At 46.1% G+C, this 15,925-nt stretch overlaps 2 protein-coding genes and 4 non-coding genes across 7 annotated transcripts; all 6 read right to left on the bottom strand.

The window, feature by feature from the left end:
• Window positions 1-1,152: 1,152 nt before the first annotated feature.
• Window positions 1,153-3,539, bottom strand: nkx6.1 (NK6 homeobox 1). Its single transcript, XM_030724038.1, has 3 exons — window positions 2,725-3,539; window positions 2,434-2,606; window positions 1,153-1,767 (listed from the first exon to the last, which is right to left on the bottom strand). Exons 1-3 carry the CDS (start codon window positions 3,281-3,283, stop codon window positions 1,519-1,521), a joined length of 981 nt encoding a protein of 326 aa, XP_030579898.1. The 5' UTR covers window positions 3,284-3,539; the 3' UTR covers window positions 1,153-1,518.
• A 4,306-nt stretch (window positions 3,540-7,845) lies between these two features.
• On the bottom strand, window positions 7,846-14,409 carry rpl17 (ribosomal protein L17). 2 transcript variants are annotated; one of them, XM_030723965.1, is made up of 7 exons: window positions 14,403-14,409; window positions 11,790-11,839; window positions 11,577-11,617; window positions 10,208-10,342; window positions 9,942-10,040; window positions 8,849-9,040; window positions 7,846-7,925 (listed from the first exon to the last, which is right to left on the bottom strand). In XM_030723965.1, exons 2-7 carry the CDS (start codon window positions 11,827-11,829, stop codon window positions 7,878-7,880), a joined length of 555 nt encoding a protein of 184 aa, XP_030579825.1. In that variant the 5' UTR covers window positions 11,830-11,839; window positions 14,403-14,409; the 3' UTR covers window positions 7,846-7,877. The 2 variants fall into 2 exon arrangements, with proteins under 2 accessions (XP_030579825.1, XP_030579824.1); XM_030723964.1 differs by lacking the exon at window positions 14,403-14,409 and adding an exon at window positions 12,215-12,278.
• On the bottom strand, window positions 7,998-8,063 carry LOC115776409 (small nucleolar RNA SNORD58). The gene has a single exon (XR_004019452.1). It is a non-coding gene; the product is annotated as a small nucleolar RNA SNORD58 (small nucleolar RNA).
• LOC115776411 (small nucleolar RNA SNORD58) lies at window positions 9,385-9,452 on the bottom strand. Its single transcript, XR_004019454.1, has one exon. It is a non-coding gene; the product is annotated as a small nucleolar RNA SNORD58 (small nucleolar RNA).
• On the bottom strand, window positions 10,104-10,172 carry LOC115776408 (small nucleolar RNA SNORD58). The gene has a single exon (XR_004019451.1). It is a non-coding gene; the product is annotated as a small nucleolar RNA SNORD58 (small nucleolar RNA).
• On the bottom strand, window positions 11,682-11,751 carry LOC115776410 (small nucleolar RNA SNORD58). Its single transcript, XR_004019453.1, has one exon. It is a non-coding gene; the product is annotated as a small nucleolar RNA SNORD58 (small nucleolar RNA).
• Window positions 14,410-15,925: the final 1,516 nt, after the last annotated feature.

The raw sequence follows: 15,925 nt of genomic DNA, 5'->3' as shown, positions 1-15,925 counted from the left end.
TTCCGCTGCTTTGAACCGTCAGAGGCAAAAGTTTGTGTTTCTGCAGTTTTGTAAATAAAATGACACAAAAATAAAATTAAAAAAAAACTGAAGGTCTGGATTTGGAAGAATGCGGTTCTTCGTGTGAACTTTGAATAGCCGAGCATCAAAAATCAAAAACCATCAGAGAAAAATTAGAGTGCAGAAACAGAAAGAACCGGATTAAATATGAGGAAAATCCTATAAAAAAAATCCTGTAAAATAATTCTAAAAAAAATGGATGAAAAAATGTGATCTGATAAAAAAAAATGTGTTTTCATATTTTTAGCTGAGTTCAGTTAAGCTTCACATGAACTTCATCCGCGTTTCTGCTTTGCGGGTAAAAATGTACAAAACCGTAATTTAGACTCAGACGAACCTGCAGACATAATAAATGAGCTGAATGCCCAGGTGAGAAAAATAAATACTTAAATATATAAAAATGAGGAAAAATCCGGTAAAATCTCCGGTAAAAAGCGGCCTCGGTGACGCAGCCTCACGCGTTAAAATGAGCCTCAGACGTCGGTGTCCGCTGCGGTTTAAACGTTAATTATTGGCTCAAATTTATGGAATATTTTCAGAAGAAAAACGATCAAAATGATCGCGCATCAAAATAAAATGATCAGATATGAACTTCATCGCATGTTAAAGCGTTAATCAGACTCTCTGAGGTTCCAGCGAGCTGAGAACATAAAGAGCATATATTCATTTAAATTAATCATTCAGCAGCTGGTTTAATTTCACCGCTGATTTTAGCGCGGAGGCGCCGCGATTCAAGCCGGGAGAGAGCGGCCTGCAGCCCGCTGTGCCTGCACACACACACCGGTAGGCTCAGTGAAGAAAAAGAACCAGAAACTACAAAACGGGTTTCTCATCATTTACTGCGTTTCTTCTTTCTTTACATTCACACGTCCGGATCCTGCGTGTGATGGAGCCGCAGCGGCGGAACAGGTGGCTTCACGCCGCTGCGCTGCTACTCAGTCGGGACCGGGCGAGCCGGCGGTGCGGGGCTCTACAGCCCAGATCCGCGCCTGAGCTCCGGGAGGACCAGGACCAAAAGTTACCGGTGGAAACAGGAAGCAAACATTTGGAGCTTTTTTTTTTTTTTTATTAAATAAAAGTGCATTACAGGAGCCTGCGGGGTACACAACTGCGCAGGCGCAACTCACAACCCAGAACATATAAATAAAAATGTGTGCGAGCAGAAAAAAAAGCGCCGGTTTGTGTATGTACAAGTGCTGCGTTCAGGGTCTCCACCTCATGTGAATGAATGGAGAGGCCTTCAGGGACACGCAGCAGGAGGGGGTGGGGGGTAAACCCAAAGGAAAAATAGAAAAACACTTAAATTATTCACATTTCTATTCGTACACTCACGCTGGTATTTACAGTGAGTCCGCTGTGTGAGCGGGTCCGGGTCCGGGCCACCGTCCATAGAAGCAGGTAAAAATAAAAAGTGTGTTCAGGTGTTTTTCAGGTGTTTTTGGTGGAGTTCCGGTCCAGTTAGGAGCTGTCCGTGTCGGCCGCGTGCAGCAGCAGCGCGGAGCCTGCGGGTTTGTGTTTCTTCAGCAGCTGTGTGATCTTCTCGTCGTCCGAGTTCGGGTCCAGAGGCTTGTTGTAGTCGTCGTCCTCGTCCTCGTTGTCCGAGGTGCCCTTGAGCCGCTCCGTCTCCGAGTCCTGCTTCTTCTTGGCGGAGGCCATCTCCGCCGCGTGCTTTTTCCTCCACTTCGTCCGTCTGTTCTGGAACCACACCTGCGGCAGCGGCACACACAGAAGCGCGGTCACATTTACGCGTTTTAACTGCGATCACCGAGCCGTGAGGGCGCGCGCAGCGGCGGCCTCAGCGTCACGGTCAGCCCCCCGACAGGCTCATCGGCACCTTATTAAATATGAGCTAGAAGAAAACTTAATCCAGCTTTAGCCGATTATCACTTATCACCCACCAGGCCACCGTTAGGATTTGGGTTCACTTATTATCTCATAAAAAAAAAACAAAAAAAAAAAAACAAATATATATATATATATATATATATATATATATATATATATATATATATATATCTATATATATATATACTATATATATATAAAAAAAAAACATTTTTTTTCTTCCTTATATTGAATATTTATATCTGTAAGATAAGATGAAACGGGCTGAGCGCTCATGAGCTGCACAACACACACAAAAATATCAGAGCAGCGATTATAAAATATTTTTGCTTTAAATTAAATAAAATAATTTTGGCAACGAATACAAAAAAATTCAAGCTTAATTTTGCCTGAAAAATATGGAACTATAATGTAATTAAAGGCCCGCTTGGAAGGAAAACCTCCAAATTTCTGATGTAATTATTGATTAATGTTTTACGCACAAACACAAAGCAGCGGACACACTACATATTTCTGCTTCTTTGGTACCTTCACTTGGCTCTCCGTCATGCCCAGGGAGTAGGCGAGCCGCGCTCTCTCCGGCCCCGCCAGGTATTTAGTCTGTTCAAAAGTTTTTTCCAGAGCGAAAATCTGCTGTCCAGAAAACGTGGGCCGCGTGTGCTTCCGTTTGCCGTCTTTGTCCAGTAGGACGGAGTTCTGATCTGAAACAAGAAGCCGACAAAAGCGCATGAAGACACTCACAGCCTGCTTTTACTATTTTATTCTACTGCTTCTACTGGATTTTTCTGGCACATTTGAGCGGATGTTTTCTTCACTTACGGGGCGAACACGCAAATCTGGCGTCCCTCCAGTGCGGGCTCTGCATCACCCCCGGCCAGAAGATGGGCGTCCTGCCCGGAAGGTCCGCCAGGGGCTTCGGGTACCGGGCCACCGCCACGGCGGCCGCAGAGGGGCTGAAGTAAAGTCCGGGAGGAGGCGGCGGGCTGAGGCTGCTGAAGCGGGGCAGTCCCGACAGGATCCCCGCCGAGGAGGAGGCGGCGGCGGCCGCGACGGCCGTGGCCCCGGCGCAGGAGACGGTAGGTCGGTTCAGGATGTCGTTTATTCCGTGCGGGGTGGCAGAGGAGCACTGCTGCGGGGAGCCGAGCCCCGAGGACAGCCCCGTGGAGCTCTTGATCCCCGGGGAGGACACGGCCATACCGCCCGGGTTCGGGGAGGTGGTGGCCGGTGAGGTAGAGGAATTGGGGCCGCTGGAGGAGAGCGGGTAGGCCGGGTACAGCGGGGTCTTCATCTCGGTCATGCTGTGCAGAGCTGCCAAAGGAGGGGTGCTGAGGAGGAAGGCGCTCTGTCGGGACCCGTCCATCTGACCCACCGCTAACATTCCCTCTCTGTGGCGGACAGCAGCCGGGTTCCGGGGGGAGCAGGTCGGGTCCAGACTAAAGCCGCTCTGCTCTGGAGTCACGCTCAAAGCCCATCTCAGGCTCGGACTGCAGCCAAATCCCAAAATGTTCCACAAAAGCGCCCAAAGCCTGAATCCAGCTGGGAGAGTCCCGGATCCGGATCGTCCTCAGGACCAGGATGGTGCAGGGAGCCGCGCGCTGCTTCCGCCCCGGAGCTGCGTCAGGTAATAAAAGCTGATCATCTGCTCCGAGGACCAGCTCAGGTCCAAAGTTTGAGAGGAGGAAGAGGAGGGCGGCGGGCCGGGGGGCGTGGGGGGAGCTGAGGGGGGCAGTCCGGATTGGGTGACCTGAGGGTGACGTAGGCCGTCTGGTTTTAGGAGGGCCTCGTGATTGGCTCAGCTGCCGGGCTCTGATTTGTGCAGGAATGAGATGAGTGACGGGAAATAAAAAAATGGAAAAAGCTGCTGGAGTTTGAGAGCGAAAAATGTGAATTTAAAGGTCAGACAGAGACAAGAAAAATATGCTTTAAATATTTAAAGTGAAGCCGGATCAGAGACGCGCCTGTGTGGGAGGAGCTCCGGGTTAAATATATGCTTTAAATAATAAACATGACTTCACTGTTCATTAAAATAGCACAAAAATCACTTTGGTTGGATTTTAGTCATTTAGAGGCCCAGCAGAGAGACACAAACCAGCAGGTGGAGCTGCGATATCAAGCTTTACAACTTTAGAAATATTAGCAAAAAGTTACATTAATTTTATAATAGTTACTCACACAAGTCTCCCTGATTTAATGTGAGGAAAAAATAAATATTCAGGTTTGATACTGCTGACAACGATCTGAGGCCACAAACTTCATTTAAACCAGAGCATTAAATTCAGTTATTATTTTAGGTAATTAATGTATAATGTTTGAGTTTATTGATTATAACATTTACTAAATTAAAGCTGCATAAAATGTGTTTAACCTCAGATTAATCAGAGCTTTTTTATTTTGTATAAAATATTAAATTGATGTGATTTCTCCTGAAGTTTGAGTCTTCGTGATTCAGCTGCTTCATTCTTTAATCTAAAACAAGCTCTCAGATCTGCGTTTATTGGTTTTAGATAAAAGTTGGTTTCACTTTAAAAAAGAGCCTCAAAAACCAGCGAGTCAAACCCAGACAACGCTGTGCTGCATTCACGTGCCTCATTCACGGCACGGATAAATGAACACCGGCTTTATTAACAGCTTAAGCATCCATCAGGGACAAATTACAGACACATCCAAACATATTCATATCAGCAGATTCATCCAGGTGAAGGCTTGACTGTATTTTATTAATCGCCCATTTTTGTCCATTTTTAAACTTCTTATGAACATAAATGGAGCTCAGGTGTGTTTTTATGATTTGATGATATTTGCAGACTCTTTGAGTTTCATGGTCTGAAACACATTTCCTCAAAGTGGGAACCTGGTTGTCCCAGTGATGACCCCTCCTGGGTCAGGGACGGGTCAGGTCTTCATTTAGCAAATTTTACAATAAAACACAGAAAACGAATTATGAACTCGTATAAATTAAATTAATTTTCAGAGGAATATTTGAACATTATCATTTGTAAAAAATAAAGGTAAATTAAATTAACGGAGCACATTTTTTTTTAAATGTAAAAAGAGAGAAAAACTGGATTAATAAATTCTAATCTAATCTCTTCATGCTGTAGATGAAACCTGCAGGAATCTGCAGGATCTCTGTGCTTTAAACTAAAAATAGATTTTAGCTAAAAACACACCGAGATAAACATCTGAGTCACTTCCTGTCTGCTTTCATTCAAATAACTTTCAGCTTTTAAATCATTTGTCTAAATTCTCCTCTCTTCTCCATGACCCCTCGCAGGGCCTCGAGCCCTGGGTTTGGTACTCATTTCAGACTTTTATTCTGAAGGAATTCACTGAACGGGTGAATGGTGCAGCAGAAAAACCAGGAGAGCGTCTCAGAGCATAATTAAATTTTCTTGTATCAGATGATTTTCTATTTCTTTGCTTTAAAGCCACCAATAATCAATAATAATCTCATGATTTTTCTTATAATTACTGGGGTAAAAATATGATCAAGATTTAACATTTTCTGGAATAAAAAGTCTTGGTTTGATGCTCTAATTCAGACTTTTACTCTGAAATAAAGAAACCTCTGGCAGATGTTTGAGGGGTTTGTTCCTCCAACATGATACATTAGAGTCAGAACAAATGAGTCACAGCAAACAGTAACAGGAAGTGATGTCATTTCCAGCCCTGGGTCGCCTCTCAGGACTCATGTGATAAAAGTAAAAATACACAGTAAAAATACACAGTAAAAATACACAGGTGTTAGTCTTTCATTGAAAATATGAAGTCAAAGAATAATCAGAAAAAACTATTAATCTTATTTTTGGATGTTTTAATTTGTGAGCGACGGTTTCAGTCTCTGATCAGTCTGTTAATCAGCTGATCGAGGGTTAGGGTTAGGGAGCCTATCCCAGCTATCACAGGGCAAGAGGCGACCTGTACACCTGTACAGGTCGCCATCCTGTTGCAGGGCTAACACAGAGAGACAGACAACCATTCACATTCTCATTCACACCTCTGGATAATCTCAACACTTCCTGCTTAAATATCGATTGAATAAAGGTTATTAATAACTACAGCTCTGTGGGAGCCGTCAGGCCTGCACATGAATCTGTTTGATTTTACAGAACAGCTGATTTCTTCTTTCTGAGTAACTTGATGCAAATATAATTTAGCTCGCCCTCAGATTGTTTCTCATTTATTGATCAAAAACAAACTATAAATCCCCTGCAGCAGCTGTACAGATGTTCATTATTCTCTCTGTTATGATGCTCAGTGAGGAAGACGCTTTAGACGACCCTGAAACTCAGTGGTGCGCATGCGCCCCCCTGTGGTCAGGCTGCATCAGCACAAACTCAGGCTTCATTTCAACCCTCTTCAGTTTCATCATCTAATGTTTCAGCAGATGTCAGCTGATCTCTGACAGGAAGCTGCACATTAAAATCCATCAGTTTAGAATCTGTTTATGGGAATGTTGGAAATGTGAAGCAGGTTGAATTCCTGACCAGCAGGTCCAGTTTGGACGCATCCCTGAAAAACTCAGAAAAAGTTCAACCTGAAGGACTCTGAGCGAAGCTCTGCAGCCCAGCTGACACTACAGCAAGTTTAATCTGTCTGCAGATACTGATTTTAAACAGCTGACCAGGATCAGATCTGTATTTGTGTTATCTTATAATCATCAGTTACCTGGATCCACAGGTGACTCAGTGATTCTCAGTGTGAGGCCCAGACAAACAGGTGAACTTCAGAAGCTGCCAAAATTTCAAATATCTCAATTATGATACTTTATTTTGTCACTGAGAATAAAAAAACTAAAAACCTGAATTGAACTTTAAAGATCTGCATAAGAACCTTTTTCCATCATTTCAGTCTCACTGCAGCCCCCGGTGAGAGAACCGCTGTTCTAAGCAGGCTTTAAAGAACTACTCTCCATCCCGGGTCAAGGCCTGCCCACACCATACAGCTCTTCTGGAGACAAAAAGGTGTCATCAACCCAGCTGAGAGGAATCATCACCTCCCAGATGTGTGCAAATACCTGGGAGTGACCATCTCATGGGACCTGTCCTGGACTCATCACATTAACTGTGAAGGGGGCCAGACAGCGTCTCTACCTCCTCAGGCAGCTGAGAGACTTCAAGCTCCCACTCAAGGTGCTCAGGAACTTTTTCACCTGCACCATCAAGAGCATCATGCATGGGAGCATCACCACCTGGATGGGAAACTGCACCAAGCAGGACTTCATGGCCCTAAAAAGGGTGGTTCGTTCAGCTGAACGGACCATCAGAACCACCCTCCCCAACCTGCAGGACATTTACACCAAGCAGTGCAGGCTGAGGGCCATGAAGATCCTAAAACAGCCCAGCCACCCCGGACACTCTCTGTTCTCCCTGCTCCCATCAGGCCGGCGTTACCGCTGCCTGAGGGCTAAGACTGAAAGGTTGAAGAAGAGTTTTTACCCACAAGCCATCCGTCTGCTCAACTCTGAGCCCTAACTGGACCATTATTGCACAATGTAATTATAATATTCTATAATTCCATGTAAAGTGTGTATAGTGTGAATTACTTATATTCTTATTTGTGTGTATATATGGTTGCAGGTACAAAATACATTTCAGTGCATAACTGCACGTGTGACAAATAAACACTATCTTATCTTACAAGCACCTGGAGGATCACCTGTGCTGAACACCAGTCACATGACAGCAGCAAGGTGTCAAACAAACCTTACAAAGTACCACAGGTGGATGCACCTGAAAAAACTTTATTTGAATCCTTTTCAGTGGGAGTATAGCAGTAACAAAATGTGGACTTAAAAACTTTTATTATGGAAGGCAGCGACAGGAAGAGGCTCTGCAGGGAAACAACCATCACCTGGGGCAGGTAGAAGGTGCTGCTGAGGTGATGAAGGTGCAGCGCGACCCTCCGAGTGCACAGAGAAAGAAAGGAGTCTGAGACCTGTTCATAACAAGTTTTCAGTTTTATTAGAACGTTTACTCGCGTGCCATCAGCTTCTGCTTCTTCAGCTTCTTCTGTGAAACCTGCGGAGAAAAAGGGGAGGAGTTATTATCTCATCAATCAAACAGGTGGCGCGGCAGCAGCCTCCACCGACAGTCGCTCAGTCTAACAGGTTGTTTTCATGGAGAATCCAAAGGTGTCCTAAGGAGTCATCACTGCAACACATGAGGAGGACGAGGCAAAGACGAAGGTGACGGTGACTTCAGACATGCAGCCGGAATCATTTTGGATCAGTACTTCATGAACCCGCAGACCTGAGGGGGGGGGGGGGGGGGGGGGGGTTCATTTAAACACCTAACCGAGCTTTTATTTTGAAAAACGAGCAGCTTGATCTGCATTAAACTCGTTTCTCAGGAAGCTTCAGTCCAAGAACCGCGTTTCACTAAAATCTGAGCGATGCTCGAGGAGCTCGAGTTTTACCAAATTCCAACCAGCGTTTGTCGGCCCTTCGGCTCGACGAGCCAAAAATCCGACATTTGTCCGCTGAGACGACTGCAGTAAAATCTCAAAGCTAAACTTCCTCCTGAGGGTTTTACAGACCGAGCGCTGCCGGCAGGTAACGCAGCGCCATCAGCTGTGGTGCAGCGAGACGGCGTGCCGTCCTGTGAGGATGTCAGTGGGAGGAAATCAGCTGAACTGATGCTTCTCACTTGTGTGAACACTAAGACGTTACCGGTGTTTAGACCAGGGAGCGAACGAGCCAATCAAATCATCGGGTCAGTCCTGCTCCTGAACGACTCCACGATGGAGCAGCTCAGGTGAAGCCTGAGTGCTTCCTGCTGGCTCCCAGTGGCTCCCAGTTTTCTGACCTGAGTCTTGATTCAGTCGAGAACGATATAATATTTTGATCACCATTTTCTTTTTTTGGTCCCTAAACGCGCTCTGTGCTGCACGCCTGAAGCCGACGCCCCCTCGCTTTCCCTTCAGTGTTTTTGGGGTGCTGCACCTTTTTCTTCTGGGCGACCTCCTCCTCTGGCTTGGGGACGATCTGCTCCTTCTCCGTCAGGATCATCTCGATGTGGCACGGCGAGCTCATGTAGGGGTTGATGCGGCCGTGGGCGCGGTACGTGCGCCTCCTCATCTTCGGGGCCTTGTTGACCTGGATGTGCTCGATGACCAGAGAGTCCACGTCCAGACCCTGAAAGCACAAAACGGGTCAGAACCACAGAACCGACACGGGGCCATCAGCCTATTTCAGGTCATGTCAGAGCTGAAACATTCAGACAAACGAGTTATCAAAGATGACATTTGTTCTGCTTCTGGTCTGAACAAACAGACACTAGAGCCTCCTTCAGGGCTCTGCTCCACCTCACCCTCACACATAACACCAAGCTGCTGTGTTACATCAGGTGTGCGATGGTTAAAGGTTCAGGGATGCTGAAGGTCAGACTGGAACAGCTGAGCCGTCCTAACACACTTAAGAAACCACCTGCAGGTTAATAACCAAACTCTTCATGCTCCAGATGCTTCAGTGAGCCTCAGATCGCTCAGACGTTCTCACGTTCTTTTCATGGTTCATTCAAAGGTGTCCTAAAGAGTCATCACTGCAATCTGCTGCTCACTGATCACAGCCTCAGCTAAAATCCTGGAGAGCCTGCAGACAGACTGTTCGCCCTCACAGGGAAGCCCCGCCTCCTTTAAGCTGCCTGCAGCCATCACACCTCGGCAGGTCAGAGCAAAGCATTTTCCTGCAGTTTGTTTTCTTACTGATCACTTTAAGATCCAAGATATTCAGGTAGTCTTTTCTCATGTTTCACTAAAACGTGTCACTGAAGAAGCAGAAATGATGCACCTGTAAAAATACCTAACCATGGACCCGCCCCCTGGAGCTACTCAGCAGCACATGGAGGACATTTTGGGGTATTTAAAGCTGCTTTTAGGAGCAGACAGATGTGACATCATCTCCTCTAAAATGCTTCGATAAAAGCTTCTCGTGACCGACGTTTCCTCCCAAACCCAATCTAACTGGAACCTGTTTCATCCTTTAAAAATACAGCCTGTTATAGGATCCCATAAACCCTCCTCCCACGTGACCTCACCTTCAGCTCAGCGTTGCTCTCAGCGTTCTTGAGCATGTGCAGGAGGAACTCGGCGCTCTTCTTGGGCCAGCGTCCCTGAGTCCAGCCGTGCTGTTTGGCCTGAAAACAACAAAGATTTAGAGCAGCGCCCTTCATCTCTGAGGCAGCTTTAATCCTGCCACTGCTGCTCAGATTATTAGATTTTAGTTTCATCTTTAATCCAAAGGTGTCCTAAGATGGTCATCACCGCAGCTACCAAAGCAGCTCCACGCGCTCCGCAGCCTCACCTGAGCACAGCGGCCGACGCCACCGTTGTAGCGGCGGAAGGGGACGCACTGGTGCTTGACGATGACGTCCCTCAGGTACTTGTTGGCCTTGCGGATGTGCATGCCCTTAATGGCCTGGGCCGTCTCACGGGTGTTCTGAAAGGAGCAAACAGAGGGTCAGAGAGCGGGACAGAGCCACGCCGCCAAACGACCTTTATTCACTCATACTACAGCAGAGAGCAACTTGGGGGTCAGTATCTCACCCAAGGATACTTTGGCATGCAGACTGGAGCAGCCAGGAATCGAACCACCAACCTAGTAGGTGACCTGCTGACGTACAGCCACCCCAAAGACTTTAACATGTTTCAAAGGTCTGAAAAAGCTTTACTGGGATTCATGCTGCAGCAGGAAATCTACGGCATCACCCGATGAGCACTTCCCAGAAACACAACTGCACATTTAATCAGCCTACAACTGTGATTGGCCCGTTCAGCATCGTAGACCATTTTCAGCTACTTTTCACTGCAGTTCTTGAACTCATCAGTGAAAAAAATCATCATCTCGATATAAGAAACAATAATCACAGCAATAACATAAGGACTCACAGATATCAGTAAATTCCTGGAGGGAGATTTCTGAAGCTATGGTAAATGGACTTGTTCTTATATATTGGGGTTACATATCTTGCCCAATGATACATTGGCATGCAGCCCTGAGTAGCCAGGAATTGAACCTTCCGATCATAGGTGACTTGCTCTACTTCCTGAGCTGCAGCCACCCCAGCTATCAGAGTGGATGAGAGGGAATGTATAAAGTGGAGAAACTAGAGGAACAAACATGTTTACAGTAAAAACCAGCTGACCACAGCAAAGAGGATCCAGGATCCTGGCATTTTATTTGTTTCTATAGGCACCAGTTGACCGTGTGGTGATTAATGCATAACGCACAAGAATAAAGGTGAGGGCAGCTCTACACAGCAGACTGAATCCAGCCGTCCTGCTTTGGCGCAGGAGTGAAGATGAGGATGGGAACATCGTGCTCTCCTCTCACCGGGTCTGAAGGTTTCCCATCATTCCCTGTGACTGTGAGCTGTCTGTGGGACTTTTCCTGTTAGAGCCACGCGTCTGTAAACTAGCACAGACTCATTTTTAATGGCTATTTTTCCTCTGTTGTGTTACTCTAACATGTTAGAGTAACACCATCTACACACACAGCACCAACAACACTAACCACATAAGGTACGACTGGCTGCTCATCAGTTTAAGGAGCTGCTGCCTCTGTTACTCAGAGCAGGTAAACTGGAGCCTGTGTACACCTGAGAGCATGTAGGAGAGCCCCCCCTCCCAAAAAAAACACACACACAAAACAAAAAATCCACGTGGCCTCTTACCTTGAAGTGCACCCGCAGGTTGGAGCCCCTGGACTTGCAGGCTGAAACACGGAATGAAACGTTAGCGCTCATAATCACCAGCCCGCCGCACTGCGCATGTCTGCGGCAGCTCAGGTGTTTCATGAGTTTGTTTTCATGGGGAATTCAAAGGTGTCCTAAGAAGTCATCACAGCCGCCCGCTAACCCCCACAGATATGGTTCCCCTTTACTCACATTTAGTCGGGTTCTCGGGGTCGAGCGAATAGCGGACCATCTTCAGAGATCTGAAAGAGAGACACGCGTCAGCTCAGGTGAGCACACAGCAGGTAACAACCGTCCGAAACCACACAGCCAGCCAGCAGGTGAGTCCGTCAGGTCTGAGAGCCGCTGCGGTGGAGAGGAGAGCCGCCATGGCTGTTTTAAAAGGCTCAGCACCGCCACACGGAGCCAACATGGCGGAGAGTACCGGAGCCACAACCCGGCGCCTCCGCAAATATCCGAATATAACCCAACGTAACGGCCCCAAACTCACAATTCTAACATCATCACACACATTTACACACAACAAACACAATCCAGCGGGTTACACGGAAGGATGCAGCAGATTTATTCAGATTAAAGACAGATTCTGCTCCCCGTGAACGGGACTGAGCTCCTACCTCTGAGGCCGCGCAGGGAAGAGGAAGTGCCGCGGCCGCGCGCCTCTACTTCTGCCTTCCTTTGGCCTCCCGCCCCCTGGAGGTCAGGAGGAGGTGGTGCAGAGAGGTGGGGCCGGTTCACGCCGCAGTTTTCATGGTTTTATTTTCGAGTTTCCTAAAATATTCTTTCACATCAAGTTTTAGTTTAAGTTGGCTGTAAAACCGCGTTTCACTCTTTAATAACCACAGAGTTCATTTTATACTTTATTAACTCATTCAGCCCGACCTTTTCTATAAAAATGTGCCCATACTTATTTCTAAAATATTGTCTTACATTGAACCCCCCCCCCCCCCCACCACCACCACCACAGAAAACTATGACCTGTACCCAAAATATTTATTTTTTACAATAGTCACTTATGTGTTTCAGCACGAGGAGCCTAACCCCCCAAATAACTCATAGAAATCAAATGAATTACTGTTAGTATTATAATATTCTACACCAAATGTTATGTTTTCTATGAATGTGAATGAAGACTCTTCCCTAAGCTCTGGTCATGAAATCAAACCTAAACTCATTGGTTCAGTAAAGGGTGGGCGGGGTGATGTCGCCTTGTCACCTGTATGAGTTCCCCAAATGACCTAATTAAAATAAAACATCTGTGTGGTTCACTGAAGGGAAAACATTCACAAAATGTAACAATTAAAAAACTGGAGCAAATTCCACTAAAATGTCTTTTTACTCTAAAACATGTGGACTGACTCAGTCAGCCAAAGTCAGGATGCTGCGGCTCACTCTAATAAAATATGAGAGAAATCTTTCCCTTGAATATTTTATTCATAAACAGCGCAGGCAGTTGGCTATAACGTGCTAATGTTATATGTGAAATGCCAGTGTGTGACTCAGCTGCCACAGATACAAACTTCAGTGCAGAGCAGTGCAGGTCAGAGTAACTGTCAGTGTGTGTGTTATTTGTGAAGGAAGACACCTGAAACACTTTAATTAAAAAATGATAACATTTAATCTGTTAAAGAATCAGGAGAATTATGTGTACATGTGGACAAATCTTGCCAGCAGCTGCCTGTACCCCCCCCCCCCCCCCCCCCCCCCCCCCCCCCAGAAGAGCACTGCTCTAAGTTAAACGTAACATTTTATACTACAAGCGCTATAAATTCAAAAACAGTTGGAGAGAGGTTTAGAGAGCTGTGGTTTAGACTTGGCCTTCTCTGATTGGTTCGTCCACTGGTTGTTCCGGCATCATGGCACAAGCTTCTCCAATCAGCAATAAAAGCTCCATAAAAGAAACACACACACCTTCCTGTCTTCATTCCTAATCATGACTCGGCAGTTTTATTCTCCTTAGCAGCAGAGTACGATGACCTATGCACACCCTTCATCCTCAGACACAGATGTTCATGTTTTGGTAAAACCTTTAAGCTCAACATCTGTCTGCTCTCTATCTGATGTATTTATTTAATTGTCTATTATTTGTTTCAGCCACTGCTTATTAATTAATTTCCTGGAGTTTATTTTTAAACAGTTGTCATTTTATTCATTGAATAAAAAATAAACCCCAACATAACATCACAAACCTACCACTTCCTGTCACCAGGTTTAATTCACTTTCATATGAACATTTATATAAATATGTAACTGTACATACTGTTGTTACTGCTGTAATGTACTTATATTGTGTACTAAATAGACAGGAACGAGGCGGGAGCTTGCTCTCAACTGGCGCTTTCTTTATTATGAACAAAATGGCAGGATGCCTTTCCTAACTGCCTCGACAGCTAGGCACGGATACCCATTAGGGGCATACAGAACGCGTACCACATACGCACTTTCCAACAATACATTACATCCCCCTTTCTCAATAGAAAACAAAATGCAGTGCTACATGTAACAAACTGAAAGAAAGCATTTCCCAAAACACTACCCCATACCCGGGTGTAACCATAACCGAAACAATACTTTCACTGATATCTGTAATCTTAATACACAGTGAATATTTAGCTTATCAAATGAACAAGTAGTCAAACTAAACTAGGAAGGAGAGGTTGCTAGCACATCACTTCCAACAGACGTCTTACCACGCCTGTCTCTGACTAAGACAGTTCATAAGTTGAGCCTTTCAGGTGGTCTTACTGCTCTACCCAGTCTAGTGCGAAAGAGTCCACCTGTTTGGGCCTGCGTGAGCTGGGGTACCTCTGAGGGTGATGGAGGGGACGCTGGCAGGCCTGCTGATGACTGTGGCTCCTCAGCCGCTGGTTCGTGCCAGGGATCATCAGGCAGATCATGCTGGGACTGATTGGCAGTTTGAGTGGCACTGCGGAGATGTTGCATTTTGCGCAGAAACAGCTTGCCCTTACTGTCCACAATGTATGACTGTGGTGAACTGTGTTGCCGAGTGATGACTCCAGGGATCCATCTCTGATTACAAGGATACGGTGCCATCCTAACCTCGTCCCCAGGACGTAGGTCTGGTCGCGAACGACTTGCTCTTCTGTCGTATTAGAACTTCTGGGTGTCTTTAGTCTTGTCTAGTAGGCACTTTACTTTGATGGGGTCATAGGTCATCAGTCTAAGTAGTGCACGAGCAGTTGGCAGTTTATTGCGGGGTCTCCTGCCCATGAGCAGCTGTGCTGGCGACAGGCCAACTGACTCAAGAGGAGTTGTACTGTAGTCCAGTAGAGCCAGGTGTTTGTCAGTTGCTTTGCTCCACAGTCTCTTAACTGTTTGTACTGCCCGCTCTGCTTCACCATTGGAGTGTGGCACGTGAGGTGAAGATGTTTTATGTATAATGCTGTAGCTTTCGCAGAACTCTTTGAACTCCTCAGAAGCATACTGCGGTCCTTTATCTGTCCGTAGAATGGCAGGGATTCCATGTCTGCTGAACTGAGATTTCAGGGCTTCAATAGTAGTGCGGCTGCGCTGGTCTCTTAACAGTTCAACCTCAATGTATTTAGAATAATAGTCCACTAGTATGATGTACTCTTTGTCCTCAAACTCAAACAGATCAGAGGCCACTACTTCAAATGGTAGCTCAGGTGTTTCTGTTGGAATGAGTGGCTGCTTAGGAAGTCTGTTTTGAATCTCAGCACACTTACAACAATTTCTGTTCACGTCTTCAATTTCGGCACTCATACCTGGCCAATATAACACTTCACGTGCTCGTTGTTTGCTCTTCACCATGCCCAGGTGAGACTGGTGTATTAGCTCCAGCATGTGTCTTCGCATGGTGGGGGGGACAACGATGCGCATTCCTTTGTACACTACGCCGTCGGTTACAGCCAGCTGACTTCTTGAGTCCCAGTACGGCTGAATAGGGATGGGTAGTTCCCTCCTGTTGTCTGGCCAACCTTGCTGGATGATTTGCTGGAGAGGACTTAATTCCTCTTTTGTGCATTTCTGCAGTTCAGTGTACTTGTCGTTACTTACAGACAGAAAGTTGAGCATTGAGACACATTCCAGGCTGCCTGCCTCTGGGGGTCTTATCTGACAGCTGTGCCCTGGACAGTGTATCAGGGAGCTCCCTCTTCTGTACTTAACTGTCATGTCATACCACTGCAGCCGCAAGCGCATCCTCTGTATGCGCATCAGAGTTGACAGTAACGGTTTCTTATAGATGTCCTCCAGTGGCTTGTGGTCATTGTATATTGTCACATGTTTCCCTATTATGTAGTGGTGAAACTGTGACAGGCATGAACAATGGAGAGCATCTCCTTCTC

The sequence above is a fragment of the Archocentrus centrarchus genome, unplaced genomic scaffold (genome assembly GCF_007364275.1).
Source record: "Archocentrus centrarchus isolate MPI-CPG fArcCen1 unplaced genomic scaffold, fArcCen1 scaffold_30_ctg1, whole genome shotgun sequence".
NCBI lineage: Eukaryota > Metazoa > Chordata > Actinopteri > Cichliformes > Cichlidae > Archocentrus > Archocentrus centrarchus.
The sequence above is the reverse complement of the archived record's forward strand: the minus strand, read 5'-3'. Positions and strand labels throughout refer to the sequence as shown.